Source organism: Zophobas morio, unplaced genomic scaffold (assembly GCF_036711695.1).
Source record: "Zophobas morio isolate AGI-343-1 ecotype UQ-CSIRO unplaced genomic scaffold, CSIRO_AGI_Zmor_V1 ptg000002l, whole genome shotgun sequence".
NCBI lineage: Eukaryota > Metazoa > Arthropoda > Insecta > Coleoptera > Tenebrionidae > Zophobas > Zophobas morio.
In genome coordinates this window covers 23912748-23933101 of record NW_026972107.1, presented here as the reverse complement: position 1 = coordinate 23933101, position 20354 = coordinate 23912748, and the positions used below count along the sequence as shown (strand labels likewise).

Below are 20354 nucleotides of genomic sequence, written 5' to 3'. Positions count from 1 at the left end.
CAGAAAACATTAATGCATCTGCATCTTATTCAATTACGAGGCTTCAATGTTCCTGACCCGGCCCTGAGCATGCCATTATTAAAACTTCAGCAGCACAGTGGACGTAAACTTTTACTGCAAATGTGATAAATTGTAAGTGTGTAAGAGGTGAAGTCGTAAAGCCTCGCAATTTCGCGGTCCGCATTAAAAGACACTCGGCTTTAAAATTTGGCTTATGTCGTAAAGTACTGCAGATGGTGGAAATTCATTAAAAAAAGTTATGAGTATCGATAACAGTGACGTTCAATAAATTCGTGCGTTTAATGGCAAAAGGTTGCAAATCCCGCAGGCAAAGACTTATTTTATAGGACCGGTAATGCCACAGCGGTGTGTCAAGCTTTGAAAACTCCCCAACCGACAATCTTGCCATTATGTGTTCCAATAAGACGAAATCCCACGACAAATTACAATACTTTCATACGTGTTTATGCGTCCTTCTGAAATACGAGATCAGACTGTTCGGAGATGAATGGACCACAATGAATGCGCTTTAACAAATAAAGAGACACCAGAGCTCAGTCGATCCGTTGGCGCGACTTCGAAAGCACGTTCTTGGTACTTGGATCTCGCACAAAACACGCGATCGCGGAAACAACGCGCATTTTTAAACATGTTTCCGAACGGTTTGGTGCTGTGTCTTGGACTTGAGGCAAAAAATTGATTTTTTTTCATGAAAATGTGCAACGTAAGTAGCGTGCCAAAAGTTGGACTAGTCCTAGGAAATCCAAACATATACCTGAGAAAGTTAAATATAATCACGTGCAAATTGAAAGGAAATGCAATGCCGCATCGTGTTTACATTGTGTTAACACGTTCGGGCGCCGGCCAATTTTATTCAAAAAACGTTTATTTTTGGGATTACCTCGACCTTAGTGGGTTTGCTGCATCTGGGACGAAAATGGACGAGTGAATCACGGTGATTGGATAATTATGAATTTTCTTGCTTGTGTTGTGTCGTGAGGTCAGTTTGGCTATCTTGGTTGGTGATAAAGTGTACCCCTGACCCACTCGCGTTCAAAAAGTGGGAATAACAGGAAATCTTTTGTCTGTTTAAACTAACCGGGGGATTTTGGAAGAGGGGATCGCATTTTCAAAGACAAATTTTACAATTTCAGTAGTTTATCGTATTATTGACAATTTCTGAAAATTTGCGGTTCACGATATTAATAATTTCAAAAAATTCATTTTTTAGTGTTTCAATGTTACGTGTATTTATATTTATAAATTGTAGAAATCAGAGTATAAATCACTTATTTTGCCATTTGAATATTTTGCGATTGATTGGGACATTTTTACTCCTGTTTTTTTTTAGGTTCAAATTTTAAGTGTCTTCTATATAAAAGTACGAAATTTTTTTAATTAAGAAACATGAAAAAGTTTAGACATTCAAAAAATTGTTTTTTTCATTATGTATTAATTTTCATGATGGAGTAAATTTTTCAGAGAATGAATTTTGAAATAGATAGAAAATTAAAAAAAAACTTTTTTGACATTTTAATTATTATCAATTTATTGGTTCACGAAATATAAATAAGAACATTAAAATATGGTTGGTTTGAAATTTCTTTATTTATGTATTGTCATATACAAAACTACCCAATTCTGCTAAACTAATTTGCTTACGCTCTAACTAAACTGAAAATTTATGATCTGCATAGATTTACCATATAATTGTTAACTTTATTGCTGTATTTTTCATTTTATTTTGAATTATGTAACATAGATATTTTGGGTTATTGTAAAATAGTAATGTTGCTATTTCATTTTTGAAATCTTTAGATTACATTAATTACCAGTAATCATTTAGCCCTCGTAAGTGATTTTAATGGTGACCCTATTGGTAAGTATAGAAATGCAGATTTTGAAATTTCCTATCTGTATTTTTAGGGTGGGGATACAAATATAACGTCTGAGCATCACTAGTTTTTGGTAGATATTTTTCTACTTTCCATTGGTTGTTTTTGAGTAGGTATAATTATTTTTTGCAACACCTCAATTCAATTTGGAATTTGGAGAAAATTTGTAACAAAGTATATTTTTGCGGTGCAAAGTAGGATCAACGAAAATCGTCCTCAAGTTAGTTATGGATCATCAGCTGTTTTTCCCATTCTCAGTTGCGTGCAGCAGGCGATGAGAAAAACATCTTGCTCGTCCCGAGACAATTAGAAGACGATTTTTGATGTTCACTCTTTTTCTGGACATGTAACTTTTTGCCCATTATTTCACAACATTTAGTATAGTTCAGATTAATAACTGAACTTAAAGACGACTTTTTTATATTTTGATGCTTTTACCATGTATGTAAGTATTCACATGTTGTAGAACTATATTCTTCTATGCATTAGAGGGGTGCAATAAAGTTTTACCGTTAATTAATTCTTTAGTTTTTGATCCTTAGAATCTGAAGAATTAAATATGTTAAATCGTTGTAAACATGATAAAAACGCACATTTAAATACTTTAAGAAATGAGCATTCTCTTTTATGTTCACATCTGAAAAAGTTATATATGTTAAACAATTTACAATTTTTTTCAATTAAAACATAAACAAACCGTAAATATATAGTTATACTCAGTGTAGTTACTTTAATAAAATGCTGTTCTTTCTTTATTTTTTGGAGAGAAGAGAATATTTAAACGGAAAATCTTTATTGTTGAGAATTTTCAACCCGGGCTTTTGTTTTAAAGTATTTTTTAGAATCTATTGTCTTTGTCGTTTAGAAGAAGAGCACTCCAATGTTTTAGTATGTTAAATAGAACTATTCCTTGAAGTTTTCCGTTAAAATTCAATATTCGTTAAATCTTGTCTGCTCGTTATGATAGATGATAGAGTTCTGTATATTATATGATGAGGTATAGGTTGATTAGACAAGACCTTTTAACAATTTTGTTATTAAAGTAATTGAAGTGAAATGAATTTTGAGGAACGCAGGACAAGTAATAACGTTAATAAAAGTTGTTTATAAAAGTACATACTTGTTGGTTATACGGACATACGATTCTCGAAATCAACAGTAGTCACAGTAGCTCTAAAAACTCTAATCAGTTTATTCAGTTCCTAATTATGGCTCTTCTTCTATAATAGAAAAACTGTTTACTTGAGGCAACCCTATAATAAATTCAGTTCGAGAAATCCAATACAATTTGCGGTCAGAAGTGGTTGACTGTGTCTTTTACGATGGCTAAAGCGATCGTGACTAAAGGATAATATACATTTTTTACTACATTGGGAATCTTTTTCTAAGCGAACTCATGATTTATAGCTTAGTTTTTGATAGTTTTTTTTTGAAATGTTATATTTTTAATAGACTAATTAGATGAGCTAGAGGTAACAAAAAACTGTAAAATTTTAATGTAGCTGAAAAATGCAAATTGAGTTCATTTTATTTATTAAGTAATCAAGTAATTTTTATGTAAATATATTTTAAGAATAATTACTCACAGACTATAGATACATCCTAGTTCCACCTGTATTGACAGAGGTCGAGGGTACTACACTTCCTTTCTATGATAAAATATATTATCCAGATTGTTTGATGCCTATACCTTATGTGTAAAAGTAATAGTATTCTGAATGTTATCAAGGATAATCAGTTATGCAATGTGTTCAAGATGAAGTGTTAATTTTTCAGTACTCCAGACTCTCATTAAATTTTTAAAGGTGAAAATAATCTACGAAGAATAACTCGGAATCACATTTGTAAAAATTGCCTTCTGCATTTTTAACAGAAATAAAGTGTTAATTAGGGTGACTTAAAAATTGTAAATAGATCTGAATGTATTCTATTACTCCAACTCTGGATTTCGGAAGACTTAGTCATACGCAAATGCCACTTTTAATTTATGTTTTCAATCAATTGACACTCTTCAAAGTCGTCCGGCATGATTAATGGACATCGTGGTCAAAATGGGCTAGACGAAAGAGGTGGCCTGTTAAAGCTGATTTATATTCTCGTCACTTCATCAGCGTTGATTAAAAATGTATTCGTTAATCCAGCTATGAAAAAATGGGACGAACAACTCTTTCACTCCTCAAAATGGTCAAAATCAATCATTAAAATTTTATTACACCGATAATTTGTTTTCTTAACAGAGAAATTAAAATATTTTGTAATACATCTTGCAGGAATTTTGTAACAGTCAAGGATTTACATTCGACGCCCACATGAAAATTAATTCCTGCCATTTTATCATTTTACTATTCTTATATCCGTATGGGGTCTCCAGACGTTTACAAGAAATTTAACTAAGTTTATCGTAAATCAAATCATCAGGAAGCAGGAATGGCAGATTTTTTCTTCGTTTTTCTTTGATCGTGAATATGTTCAGGTTCATTCACTATTGAGATGATTTATGGAGGCAACTAACGGTTTTCGAGTATCACTCTGTCAACAACTCTGTATATCGTACACATTTAGAGAAAACGTTTCGAAATTTGTTGGCTTAGTTGATGGTTTGTTATTTTTGAAAGATGACTAAAACAGTTATTATTTTTATTTGGTCTAACAGCGAAAAATCAGTTCAAGGTGTAAATATGCAATGTCCGCGATACTAGAGTTGTGGGTTATGCCGCGCAAAATAAGCGACGATGTCTGCATTTCAATTACAGTATGAATATAAATAGTAAGTTTGTTGCATCATTATTTAAAAATGTTTTGATCCTGTACGTGTTCACTAATTTATAGGTAAAAGTATAGATTTATTCTATTTAACAAGCCACATATTATTCCACTTTGTGATACACCGCTAACGCTCGTAAACATTTTAAACATTAAGATTTATTCTGTTTCTTTGTTTTATAAATGTCTTTAATATTAAAATGATGCAGTGAACATTGTCAGAATACACTTTTTTTTAAATTTTATTACATTTTGTGTAAACGTGTGTCAAGGGCAAACAAAAAACTCTTTCGCGGATCTTTACATTTTCATTTTTAAACACGACTTCTGCGAACAAGTGTTCTCAAATACAGTACCTATCTATTTTTGTTTAATTGTTAAACTTTAAGTGGAAGTAAAATATAAACCAAGCAGGATTTACTAAAGTAGGAGTAGTTTAGAAAAGGAGCTGAAACGCCAAAAGCACCGTGTGGACATTCACATTACTGCTGTGTTTTCTAATATTGTTTTCTCTTTCCCATAAAATCAGATGTAATATAATTGGCAGTTTCAGTTTCAGTTTTTGCTTTCAGTTGCTCCTCTAGGTATATGGCAGATTGATGAATACTACTACTGTCTGACGAAACTTTGTTGACAAAACTTCTTATGTAATGTTTTCATAAGTTTCGTGTGTGCATTGGCTGGGGATTATTAAACATGTCGTGTTGTATATAGGCACGTACCTATTTTGGTATTAGTCTGATATAAACGTGGAACATCTCTTATTTCTCTAGTACATATGTGGCTAATTATTTAAATAATATTAATAATACAAAACTTCAAATCTTTCAATATAACATTCGTTAATTTTTTTATTTACACTACATTGTTATTCTGAAATGAAAATAGTTGATATTTTGATACATTCGGATGCATCTAATTCAATTTTATGGCAAATTTTAAAACGATTTTGCCCAATAGGTTCTTTTTTCGAGAACTGTTACTGTGTACCAAGTGTGTAAGTTTGATACTTGCCATTGTTGGCTGAATAAGTAAAGGATCAGTACTAAAATTAGGCAAAGATTATTTATATAAATTTGAATATATGTACATATATACTTTATTATTTCTCTAGTATAAGCCAAGGAAATATTGCAATCAAGTCCTTTGGGCGACTGGCTACTATAATGTTTTTTCATGACCCTCAAGAGTACGAAAAGATAAGTCTCCCGTTTCTATCTGTCAGTCTGTTGTCTCTGTCAATTTTTATTAATCTTCGAAACTACCGTGCCGACTGTCAAATTTTGTATGCATGTTATATGTTATATGTAGATGCTAAAACCGCTTACCAAAATCTGTCTAATAATCCCTATTAACAATCGGGTAACATCATCTCCAAATTGTTAATAGTATAAATGTTATTTAAATTTTATAAAATGGCGTTATGTTCTGAAATCTCGCAAACATTTTAAGGTTATCGGAAGCATGGTAAATCGGTAAAGAAACTTTATCTTCCGCCTCCCCCCAAAATTGATGACGTCATCGCCAAATTTTGCTGGATACATATCATCTAAAATGTGTAAAATATTGTGAGTCTATACGTGTGGTTTATCAATGTGATTATATTTTTTACTTTATAGAGGATAATTTTATACGTTTTTTAAAAGAAGCGAGAATTGTTCGAGTTTTTAGCCTTTTACATGATATTCCTAAAGAAAATATATATAAAATTTGACAGTAATCGGCCCAGTAGTTTCGTAGATTATCTATGTAGTAAAAGTCGACACAGACAGATCGAAACGGGGAATCTACCTATGTTTTCGTCCTCTAGGAGCCATGAAACGTGGAGAAAATATGAAAGAAGTCATTCGCCGGATGGTCCCTATTACACTAGTTTCTTATCTTATTAGATACGCTCGGGGAGTAAAGAAGGTGGTACAATTTTGTAAGATCGGGTACTTCACAGAAAATCTTTGTTTACAGTGCCTTAGTCTTGTTTGTCTTTATTGCTTTATTGTTTGGAGGCGTTTTGTGTCCTTGGATTTTTTTATTTATTTTTGTAAACCATCAGGGTCATTTTCAGTCAAAAGTTTGTGAACCTGTGTTTGTTTTATTAAATTACAAGCCTACAGATCAAGAATGGTTTTCACATCAACACAAGTTACATTAAGTTATAATTGGTAAGACACGAAAATTGTTTTGAGGACTATAGAATATGATGATAATTTTTTACGTCCAAGAAAGTATTGTAATAGGAGGGGCGAATGGCGACTTTCATGTTTTCTCGACATCTCCTGGCCCTTAGAGTACGAAAAAATAGATCTCCCCCGTTTGTGTCAATTTTTATTAGGCAGGTAACCTCCGAAATTATTGTTGTCAACTGTTTGTATGTGAATATCGTGTAGATTGTAAAACACTAATTGAAATTTGTCTAATCTTCCTACCAACAATTTGATGACGTTCCTTCTTCATTTTGCCTAGTAAGGGTTATTTAAATTTTGTAAAATAATGTACTCCTGTACCCGTGGTTTAAGACGTCTTGATTCTGATCACAGTTACTTCACAACATTTTTTGTGTGGCTTTATTTTACCAATGCATCAAACACCTCGCGGCTGATTGTCGGATTTGAATTTTTTACTTCCCGAGCGTAAGTTAAGGAAGTACAGTAATCGAGTCCATCGGACGAATGACCACTTTCATATTTTCTCGACGTTTCATGACCCCTACAGTACGAAAAAAGTAGTCTCCCGTTTCCGTCTGTCTGTCTGTCTGTCTGTCTGTATCCATTTTTATTAGACACGTAATCTCCGAAATTGCTAGACCGATTGTTGTCAAATTTTGTATGTATGTTAGAAATATTATGTAGATGGTTAAACTTTGGCTAATCATTCCCACCAACAATTTGATGACGTCATCTCAATGAACCGTATTTTAAAATGAGTTGAATGTTATACAAATATATACTCCTATACTTGTAATGTACGAATCCGCTTTCAGTTTTTTTTTGCTAAACGTTCAAATTGTCGCAAAAACATCTGCAAGGTATAATAACGTTACATTACCAATACAGGACGAGAGTCTCGTACGATTTGCCGTTCTAAGTCGTAAAATCAAATTTTATAATTTTTTTAAAGAGCTTGATTTGTTGGATTATACTTATATCCTTCGACCAATTTTTTATTGATTAAATTAAGAACCTCATTTTTTTAGCTTTGCATATACTTTACAGCGGTTAAGGTAATGAATCAGTCAATTTATTTTATTGAATAAATCAAGAATTGCAAAGCTGAATACTTTGAAATCTTGCAGACGTTTTAAAGTTATTATAAGCATGGTAAATTGTTAATCAAAATCTGTTTATTCCCCCCCAAAAATTGATGACGTCATCTCAAAATTTTGTCGAATAAATTCTACCCAAAATGTGCAAAATATGATGACTTTTTACTTGTGATTTATCATTGCATTTATTTTTTTTAGAGTTTTATCTTAATTTTTTCTTAATTTATTTTATTGATTAAATCAGGAACGGCTCACTCCATTTTCCAAGAAAATTTTGGGAATACAATACTGTTATTTTTAGTATTACACTTCACCAATCCCAGATTTTTGTGTCTATTTTTATTAGATATCTTTTAAACTACCGGACCGATTGTCAAATTTTGTATGGATATTAGAAATATTGTATAGATGATAAACGGCTGACCAAAATTTGTCTGATCATTCCCACTATGACGTCATCTCCAACATTTACAATATTATATTTTTTTAATTTCATAAAATGTATATTGAGTATCTAGATAAACAAAAACAAAATTGTGTACAAACATTTTCCAATTTAATTTTGAAAGTGCAATACCGAATGCTCTGAAATCTTGCCATTTTTAAATTGATATACACATCCTACTGTGCCTACGATGCTCCTTCACCTACACTTTAACAATCCATGTATATATTAGTTTTAGTTTATAGGGATCATCAAAAAAAAATCTTAAAGTTAAGTTGGATAGTTATTCGAAGCTGTATTTGTTCGAGATAGGTACTTGGTTCCCATAAAATATATAAAATTATCCAAATTTTATAATTTTTCGAAAAAACAGGATTGTTCTGTCGATATAATTTTATACCAATTTTTTATTTGCTAGATTCAGGAAATTGCAACATTTTGTAGAAAAATGTCTCAAAGTAATATATGAACAGATTTAATTTTTATTGGTTATATCTCAGAAAGGGTCCTAAACTGTCTGCACTTCCAGTAGTAAGAAATAATGTACCCAATATTAGTTTTACACCCTACATATAAAAGTTAGTCGATCAAATCAATAACTTGCCAGATTTTTTTCAAATAAGTAATTAAAGTATGAGAACCTGTTGGTAGTTAGTTGTTTATAGATAGTAAAATTTGTGATTCCTTGCTTTTCGACAACCACTTTCATTCAAGCGCTCGTAACTGTTTTTGCCACTCCTTGGTTAATGAATGACAAATTTTGTCAGAAAAAGATCAAAACACGTACTATACCGGTTGTCTTAGATTTTTTAAGGTATGTAATAAAATTAACCGGTGCCAGGTGGCAGGTGGAATGCATGTAACAATAGACGTGGAAATGTCACAATTCTCGAGTTGCCGTTCTTTGCTGAACTTTTTAATATCAGGTGGAATTTATGTTGATGATCTAAAAATTTGTTTCAAAACTACTACTTAGTAACAGATATAAGTCGTCTAATCAATAGAAGATAAAACCTGTAATATATTCTAAAATGATTACATATAAAAGTTATGCATATTTTTATTGTAGTACATATGTATATTTTCGACAGGGTTTCGTTAGCACAAACCGATTTTTTTCTATTTCATAAAAACACTTGTAGTAAGTATAATATCATTAAACATCGCAAAACTGATAAATATCCCTTGAAGACATCCAAGCGTAGAAATTTATTTTTTTATCACGTTACCATATTATTTCGTATGTTTCTTCTCGAGAAATAACTAAGTAAATTGAATTGTTGCATTTTCATAAATGTCTAATGTTTTTCATTGTCTCACAACTTTTAATATAAAAAATGCAGGCTTCTTGCTTCCGTCTGCCCATTGTTTTCCTGTTGTCTGTCTGTTGTTATTAAACAGATAATTTGCGAAACTTGGTCGTTAGAAAATTTTAAATTTATTTTAATATAATGTTAAGATCCTAAAACGGAGACTAAAATAATTTTTCAGATCATCGCATACCTTCTAAAAAAATTTATTACTAAATTACTTGTATTAAATATGTCGCAGGTTGTCGTAAAAAGCTTGCACCATTAAATTTTATGGCTTGTCGCAGAGTAGCATCAGAAACTTTCAAAATTTTTATAACTAAATAATATGAATCAAAATTTATTTGTTAATCTTCTGCAAAAATTTAATGAAGTCATATCAAAATTTATGCGTTACTTTCAATGAAAATTATTAAATTGATTCCTTTAAACACTGCTCATTTAAATAACAAAAAAATGTACTACAATGTCGCTTTTGGTTTTATTACGATGTCTTCCTATTTCAATTTCTTTTTATCATCAAAAATTAAGAACTTCTAGATTACCTATTATTTATATTTCTATTGTTTCTTTTTTTGATTTGCTAATCTTTCTTATATTGAAAATAAACGAGACGGATTAAATGTGACAACATTCTTTTCCAAACAAGCACTGTAACTAGACATATATTAATAACCACTTTCCACTGTGATAATTAAAATAATTAAAATTATTTATCAACTCCAAATAACTTAATTTATGAGGAATCAGATTACAATATGATTTATAGGAACATTTTTTATTGTTTGAGTTTGATTCATTTAGCGAAAGGCAACTCGGAAGCTGGGTTATTACAATCACTTTCGAATACGTACATAATTAAAACATAAATAAGCCTAATTTGTAACAAGCCTTAAGACAATCTTGTCAAACCAATTTCATTGACAAGTATCTAGTAATATGAAATACATAGTAATGTTTTGTATTAACAATTTGGACGATAGATTTATGTCATAAAATCAAAAACAGAGTCATACAACGAAGTGCAAATTTAAGTTCTCTGTTAAATACATAGATGTTGTTTTATTTATAAGCGTTACTTAAATTTAATTTACGTTGTGTAAATTTCATGGCATGTTTAAACACTTTTGTATTAACATTTCCAAATCTCAACTTCATGAATTAGGTCGTTTTTTTCCAATTTAAATTCTTGTAACTGTATTTGGTGAATATCAAATTGTCAGGTATCATCTACCACTTGTCTTAAAAACACGTAAATAATGAATCAATAAAATTAAAGTGGCAATTATTCTCAAATAATCAGCTCATTTGAATAAAATTGAAACATTTGTTAATTTATTCCAGCTGTAATGTTGATATCTCGATAAATTAAATTTTCACCTCGCACTGTTTATGTGCGTCTAGACTAAATCGGTTACGTAACAGCAGTCTGCATTTTTCTTGTATTTATAATTCGCCGCGAGCCCACCAATACTGTGTTTGTAAACATGATATCATCAAACAATTAAACGTAAATTTCTTGGGTCAAACAAGACAAGATAATATTTCACATCACTCCGTTTCTATTTAAAATTAACCCTTAGATAGGCAAATTCAATATTGAGATTAGGGTGAACGTGTTCAGGTGCGAATTTGAAGTCCTTTTGCAGCAATTTATATGCAAGATTAAGAGGGTTATCAGATACCACCTGAAATTTATGTTTAGCCTGACTCAAAGCACTACGAATTATTCATCCAATAGATCTTATCCCAGTTTCCAGCATTTTGTAAGTCGACGCTAATTGAAATGGACTTGGGTTAGTCGGATTTACTCAAAATTCAATCGAGGTTTTAAAAATAATTGTGATTAGTGAAGGTCTTTAATAATTCATCAGGTGGTGTCGGCACACCTACTTGCGCCCATAATTGTACGGATCGGCAATAATTATTATGGTAGGATTTGCATTTTGATCAAAATAGTAGCAATAAATTAGTCTGAGTAGTTATTATTTATGGTGTTTGTTATAGGCGTGTAAAATCAACAGAGCGAAGTGAAAATTTGATTTGGTAATTTATGCAATACTTTAAATGCAGTAAAGCTAAAGGTAATGTCAAGGGTGAATTTATTGCGCTACATTTATTAATTATAGAGCACCGCTCACGGTTTCCATTAAATTTTGTGGCTGTGTGTTTGAATATTTGATAATGGCAATAAAAAGGCCCTATCAGCAAGAGTACCTACGTAAATTTGTACAGTCAGAACACACACGCCCAAATTATGTAATAAAAGTCTTGCCCAATGTTTTTAGATTACGCAGAACGCGGGTAACGAAATGAACGTCACAGTTTCCTGGACATTGACATTTTGTACAAAGGACATGTTCAGTAATTAAGTACATTAATTTTTATTCAGAAAAAAATATATAATCGAGTAGGAAGGAAATAAAAAACAGTTCGTAAATACTCGTATTTTATTATGGATGTCGTATAACAAAAATCAAGTTCTATAAAAATATTCAGAAATACGACATTAAAATTTTACGTGTGGTGAAGAAAATTAAGTTTGACATTAATTTGCTCGACATTTTTCTTAATACAATTTTATATCACACATTTTTTAGTAGTCACACTATATCAATTTGGATATACGTATTGTATTAATTACTATTAATAACAATACCGTATTCCTAGATTTTCAAGAAAATAAAATAAGTCGTTTTTTAATTTAGTCAAAAATATATTGTTTTATACAGGGTGAATCACTAAGCGCGCACTTTCCAATTTCTCAATAATTATTATTACAAACAGAAAGAGTCAAAGACTCATTGTATGGTTCTTTCAAGTATATGTATATTTTTTTCATTTAGAGTAAGATTTATTTAAGTTTTCGGAGAGGATAAACAGATAAATTATAATTACCGATTTGCAGATTCTTGATGACCTTAAAATATATGCATAATTTCAGTTAATAAAGCACAGGTATATTATTTTGCACATTTTAAATAGGATTTACTTAGCAAAATTTTGAAATGATGTAATCACATTTTTGGTGGGGATGAACACACAAACTTTGGTGAGCATTTCACCATCTATATTCTTCAAACAAATTTAAAATTTCACAACAATTTGTCCACTGGTTTCGGAGATTACTTGTCTAATAAAGTCGCCATCACATGACAGATAGACGGAAATGGAAGACCTACTTTTTCATACGTTGGGGGTTATAGAACATTGAGAAAACTTAAAATTAGAAATTTTTTCACTAGCTCACCCTCGGGAAGTAACAATAATAAGTGTAATTAACGTTTGTCTTGTAAATGGTACTTCTTTGTTAACTTTGTAGCAAAACATTATTGTTTCTACAATACATTAATGAAAAATTACTATAGGTTATGTAACAATTGGTTTTCAACTGATACTATTTTACGTTACGCTTCCTCCTCCTGAAAGTGTAATAATAACTTTTGAAAGAATAGTAAAAATTCCTCTAAAGTTAAACGAGAGAGAATGGCTTCGCCCCTGAAGCACAATCAAACAAATCCAGTTTCTGGGACACATAAAAATTGATTTCCTATCTAACTAATACCTTTGACAGACTAGTTTAGATACAACACATTGTATGTGAACGTTTAATTTTTCTGTATCAAATTATTTCAGAAAATGCAATTTTTGAGATCCGTATAAAATATGCATCTTTTCGAACTTTATCTGTTTTTCTAAAAAAGTTACGGCATCAATTGCATGGATGTAATAGCTATTTATGCTAATTTCGAAAAGAGAGGCGTAGCATAACAAATGTGGACACTGCAGGGTCGAAGGTCTTGTGCTCCAAGAATTTGGGTTATGCCATGCCATTTTTGGTAAAGGTAACTAACAATGTTACTTTTTGTGCCACATTTTATAGAATTATTAAAAACAACAAACTTGAAAAATGTATATATCAGTCAATTTGTGTGTAAATAAACTTCACTCTAATTGCGTTCTAACCCGTTTTACGACTAATTTTTTTTTACTTAACGTTAAAATGTTGAAGCTGTAAGACCAGAATCAAAGTACTTTCCTATTTTTTAAAAATTATTATCTAATTTTGTAAGTATGTTTTATTCAAAATTGTAAACATTAACAAAATTTAAAACAAATTCCGCTTCTTTAAAAAATTATACAATTAGATTTTGCCATTTTTCTTTTTTTTCCAAAAAACTGGATATCTAGCGTCCATACTCATAAATTTGAAGAACATTTATTTATTCAGCTATTTTGTGACGTTACGTGATCAGTTTTTAGGGTGGGGGCATGTACTGGTAAATTTTGATTAACGTTGCTCCCAATATGCTTAAAATGTTTGTAAAATTTCGCAGCATTCAATTTTGCAAGTTCAAAGTTAAACTGTAAGATGTCGTTGAAAAATTTTGATTTTTTCCTAAAAATCTTAATCCCTAGAGTAAAAATTCAACATAAACATAAATCGTATATACGGTGACTATGTTATTTTATAAAATTTGTAGTAATGTAAATTTTGGAGATGACGTCATCTTATTCTTCGTGAAGCGTAGCACTTTACCATCTACACGATGTTTCTAATATACATATAAAATTTGTCAACAATTGGTCTTGTAGTTTCGGAGATTATCTATCTAACAAAAATGCGGAGAGACGGCAGACAGACAGCCAGAGATCGGAAACCTATTTTTTCGTACTCGTGCAATACGTCTTAGCTTACGGTCAGAAAGTAACAGGAAAGTCACCTAAATCTTACTTTCGCTAAAAATGTACCTATTTATTAAAAATTTCTTCTTTTATAAACAAATAATATACGATACAATAGCGTGAAAGAGAAAAATTTTACAAAATACTTTATACAAAGTACAAGAGCTTTGATGTTCGAGCATAAAAGACATTCTCTATTAAGGCTGTCAACATTTTTCACCAAAGTGAAAAAGTAAATGTTCTTGAGGGGACAGAAGCGTTAGGCCGACAGTTAATTTAAATATTAGCCAGTGAAGCAGTGTGCTGATAACCGTAATGACTACAGTATTAAAGTAAATGTGAAGATTACTTTTATGTCTTCATCAATCTTCACTAACTGTTTGCTGCTTTGTTGCAAAACATGACTACGGTGAAATATAAATAATGCAATTATTTCTGAACATTCTGTTTTGTTAATAAATCATCGAGTGTCTATTATTCGATGCCTAAATCGTGATTTATCACGACTACAACAAATTTAAACGTGAAATCAAACGCCCCTGTTTGCAGCTGTTAGGCTGATGAAGGTATGTGTGATCAAAAGTGAAAACTAAAAGAGACGCCTCTGCAAAATGTTAAATATCTGGTTGCGTTAGTACCCACCCTGATAATCAAACACCTTGAGAGATTTCTTAATTTTCTGTGAATTTCTACTTAAATGCGTAATAACTGATTTTGAAAGGTCGCATTATTATGGTAAGTTTCGTTTTCGTTATGTCAGCATCAAAACAAAACCTACCTCTAGACACAAAATGTTTAAAAGGTATATTCATTCTGAGTATAGTACAATAAACCAACACAGTACGCTTACATATTTAACTCTACGTGAGACCACAAAATTAAAAAGGATTCTTTATTTTGTCAAGCTGACGCGAACCGGTAATGCAAAGGATTACTTATAGTCACGCACTTGTGATCTTGATCCTTTCAAAGTTCAGATCTAACACTACCGGGCTTGTGGCTACTCGTGAAATTAAAGAGTAGTTGCTAAGGGTTGAACCTGCAGAAGAACTACTTAATTTATTTATAGATGCAATAAAGAATGTATTTTACTGTTAAAAATATGTATTATGTAACTTTCCCTAAACTAAATTTTAAATTTTAGTCACAGTTAATTACATAAAAAATGACAAAAAATAAGTTAAACCTACTTTTTGTTCTTAATTAAAATCGTTCAAAAAATAGACATTTTAATGGCATTTAACAAATAATGGAAAAAGAAACTGAAAAACTCTTGGGATACAGAAGCTTTAAAACAAACTTTTTAAAGCTATTATATCGTTGAAGTTTCTTAGTGAAATTTTAAAGATTGTTATGTGGCAACTGATGCTGTTACTTAAAATGTTATCTGCGTGTCAAATCACTTTTTAAATACAACAATGTAGAAGTATTAATTAAGTTTTTAACATTAAAATTTAGTGTAAAGATACAATAATGTATGTATTAAGTTTTGTCCAAATTTCATGGGTTACATTACCGTGGTTAGGGGAACGGAATTTTTTAATTATGTGTGAATTAACATAAGGTGCTTTTAAAAGAATGTTAAACCTGCTCTGATGTTAAAATTTAATTATTATAAAGCGTTTATAAACTGGTTTTTGTATGTATGAGTTTACTGCAGCAAATAAGGAGGCAATAAATTAATATTTCAAAAATTAAAAAGTATATTTGTTTCAAAATTTCTAAAAAAAGTCCCAAGGAGGTCAAATTTGATGTAATGTACCAAAATTGCTTGTGAGGTATGTTGGAAATGCGTTATATTTCCTTTTTTCCAGAGACTTCTTAGATAAATTTAATTAACGATCTTAGAAACATTTTTTGTAAAATTGTAAAATATTTATTACAGCTACTTATTTATTATTCTGATTTGTCTACGAATCTAGAGAAGGATACTCGAACATTAAAATTTTCAACTTGGTGTAGTGTCAAGTCGGCCTAGGAGATTTGCAAAATAAAATGAACCTACAAGTAAATTTGCAAAATAAAATCAAAATAAATTAAAGTAGACTTGGAAAAGTTCAATATTTCCTAATTATATTATGAAATGAATAGGTATATCTTTTACACTAGCTTAACTAAATTAAACCCGTTAATTTCAGTGAAAAGACAAATATACATGTTTTACAAAATTCGACTAAGTTTCTGGTAAAATAATTGGGATGGTGGGGGAACATTCACGGTTTTCCAATCCACGTGTAAAAGCCCCATATATCAATATCAATTTACCACGCGGTGTAATCACACAGTAAAATTTTGTTAATGCGACAACGCTGGGATCGAGACTGTGATGGATTGTGGAGTTAGATGGATTATTGAACGTGTAAAAAATGCGTATTAAAAATTGACTATACAGGGTCGTGAATTTTTCATTTTATATTATTAAGATTTTGTTAACGGTAAAAGATACAAATGTGGTTGATGTACCATTATTTAAATAATTTTAGTAGTTTTAAAATTTATCAAAAAACAAATTTAGGATTTTTCATTTTTGAATAAATAGAAGTTGTGCACGCACAAGGGTACAGTAGCGGGAAAAAAACTTTTTTTGCATGAAATTCAACACAAACCAGTTATTTGAAACAATTAATTTTAAAGGATCGGACTTGGCGTTTTTAAAATTCAAGATAGGTTCCACTATGAAAAAAAAAAAGGGATGACAGGGGAGGTCAAGTAATACTGCATTTGAAAGCTCTTTTAATTTTGAATATGATAATGTATCATAATGTCTTGATAGGTATGTCTTATTATTAGTCCATTACAACTTTTAAAGGCAAACATATTTTTGCACGACACTGTTAAATATATCAGTTAATTGAAGAAATACACATTCCAAATGACACTATTAGGTTTCGGTTTTAGATTTTAAGATGATTTTCAGTCATCTTGAAATTAAAAAAAAAACGCTTAAAATGTCATTCAGAACGAAAGATTTTATCAAAAATTAACACGTCTAAAATTTAAAAAATATCAGAAGCAGAAGTTATAAATCACATATTTCAAACATCTCATAACGTGTTACTATGAAGATTAAAAATATATATATATATATTTTTTATCAAAATGGCGCTCATCGCCATCTTAAAATTTTTAAACGTCAAATGTCACTTCGAACATTTTTTTTTTGTATGTACTTAACATCTACGAGTTTTCATGCAAAAATTTGGAAAACTATAGTATGAATGAATTTTAGTGTATTAGTAATGATTAAATAACTTACAATAAAAATCATATCAATTTTAGAAAATCATATACTTGTTAAATGGTCAAATGTGTGAGAACTAAAGAAAAACTCGTACCTGAACTTGGTAACCATGTTTCCCAACTCTGAATAAGAACAATATAGTGAATGAAGTTAAAAAGTTTTCAAACACTATAAATATTTTCAAGTGCAAACATCAGTTCATGCATGCATAAAAGGCTTTAACTTTCTCAGGTATAAGTCAAACACAATGCGATAATTCTTTTTTAAATCCAGGTACTGTGTGCTCACAAGTTGGACTGTCGTAAGTCGGCCCTCCACACTCGTTTCCCCAAATAAATAATGTGCGGTAAATAAACGTAGAGAGTAGTAAAAATGTGGATCGCCGATTTGAAGATAGTGTTGGGTTTCTGTATCTGTACCGCGCTGGCGTACCATGGCTCCAAGCAAGATTACATTAAACACAGGGAAAGATTCCTGCCGAAGAGGCCAGTAACGACAACTGAAAGTGCAGTGACTAGTGCAAACGATATTTATTACGAGAGTTTAAAGTTAAGGCACCATTCGCGATTTCCGAATTTAGATAGGGTTATGATGAAGATCGATAACATGCAGACTGGCAGGAAGAAGAACGAGATACACCCCGTGCATAACAAAATTCGTCATCAGAACATTTACAGGACGACTACCACGACGACAACCACGACGGATGAAGGGCTTTTTGGGGACGACTACAGGGATTTGGAGTACGAAGATGACAATGCCAGTGATGACATGAACGAATACGACGACTGGGTAAGTCTGATAATGGGTTGTTTTTTCGGACGGGTTTGATAACAGGGGAATCTCTTGTAGTTCCATTAATTATTTATCACTAGACAGTATCTATAATTCATCTTCATTTATAATTCAATCCAATTGTTTCATTCATTCATTCAAGTGTCAGATTAGTAAAATTAATTATAGTGTTGTTTTCAAACGCACCTACCGCAGGTAGGTGAGTCTGTATTTCACAAAGCGCTAATGTTTTTGGAAAAATAACTGTGTAACAAACAAAGTAAATTTATTGTGAAGATTTATGTGAATTTTTTTAAAACCATTAGTTCTGATGAAAGTAAAACAAAGAATTTAATATTTTAGGCGTAGTAAGATGACAAATGATATTTGTTAATCTATTTTAAGCCGATTAAAGAGCGGCTTATGAGACATTATGGGATGTTGAGTGCTGTGACAACTTTTTATGAATGATGTTTTTAGTCACACGAAAAAACTGATGGAATAATTAAATAAAGGATCAAAAGATTTGTCATAGTCTAAACATGAATTATGAGTTTTTCCAATATGAGTCGTAGGATTGTCAGTTCTAAAAATGGTTCTTCTAAGTTTAGGACGTAAAAGTTGTGCATCGTAGTTATAGTATAAGAAGTATGTTGCTTTATGTGGAACAAAAATTTTGCGATTAGAACAAAGTTAGTCTGCAACTTTACAATTATGTAGTATTTTACAATTCCATGGAACTGTGGTATTAAAACTATGCGATAATTTCGTAAAGCTGAGTTTAATGAAGAACTCTTCATACGTACATCACTGAGAATTGATGACAAGGAAAAAGTAGCTGTCCTTAATTGATTTCTTTTAAATCCATCAGCGTATACCGAACAGCATATCAGGTTATGATTTATTTATTATTTTATATTTTAATTTATAAATAAATCAGAACAATAGATCCGTCGTAGGGTTCTCCTAACATAGACTGTATGCCAGTGTTTTTTTTTGTCGTCCACTTTTATGTAGACTTTTATGTTTGCATTTAAAAATCAAAAATTTTCATGAGTAAATGTAGAAACTAATTTCTTCAGTGTTTGTAATTTTTATGTTTTATCTGTAGGTTTCGAAAGTTCAGGCTAAATTTGTTCAAGTTCACTCTAATAAGTTACTGTTTTTTTTTTTCAACATATACTGACCAGGGACTCACTCATTTTAATTAACATTTATTTGGCCAAACTGAAAGATGAATTTTGATTAAAGATTTATGCTTCCGAAAACCTTAAAATGTTTGCAAGATTTTAGAGTATTCGGTTTTGCAATTTCAAAGTTAAATTGTAAAACGTTGTTATGCAATTTTGAATTTTTTCCCAAAAATCTGGATGTCTAGGGTAATAACTCGACATGGATTCATAAACTATAAGTGGAGGAGTATGTTATTTATAAATTTAAAAAACATTTACTATTGTAAAAGTTGGAGATGACGTCGCATCGTTGTTGGTGGGGATGATAAGACAAATTTTTGTTAGCGTTTTACCGTCTACAAGATAATCCTAATATACATACAAAGTTTTACAGCAGCCGGTCCGGTAGTTTCGGAAATTAGGCCCAATTCTGAATCAAAAACCCGTTAAAATTTAAAGGTTGTTAATAAACATCCAATCAGATTTACGAATTTAACTCGTTACTATGGAAATTTGCAATTTAACACCCTTTAAATTTAACAACTTTGATTAAGAATTGCCTCTATTGTCTGCTTAATAAAAATAATCGATGCACACGCGGACAGACGGGGGCTGGCGGATACGAGAGACTTATTTCTTCGTACTCTAAAGGTCATGAAACGTTGAGCAAACATGAAAGTAGCCAGTAGCTCTCTCGATGGGCCCGATTATAATATGTACTTATTATTATTTAAGACTCACCACTGATCCGGAAATGACCCGGCATTTAGGCAAAACTTTTATCACTACGGGTACTAAGATCCAGCAAA

At 31.0% G+C, this 20354-nt stretch overlaps 1 protein-coding gene across 1 annotated transcript in view; it reads left to right on the top strand.

The window, feature by feature from the left end:
• Positions 1-571: 571 nt before the first annotated feature.
• LOC135131082 (uncharacterized) overlaps positions 572-20354 on the top strand; it is a 156848-nt gene continuing 137065 nt past the window's right edge. Inside the window, exons 1-2 of the mRNA XM_064058615.1 lie at positions 572-724; positions 17873-18391. Of these exons, the coding sequence (XP_063914685.1) occupies positions 17972-18391 (420 nt within the window). The 5' untranslated portion in view covers positions 572-724; positions 17873-17971. The remainder of the gene's footprint in view (positions 725-17872; positions 18392-20354) is intronic.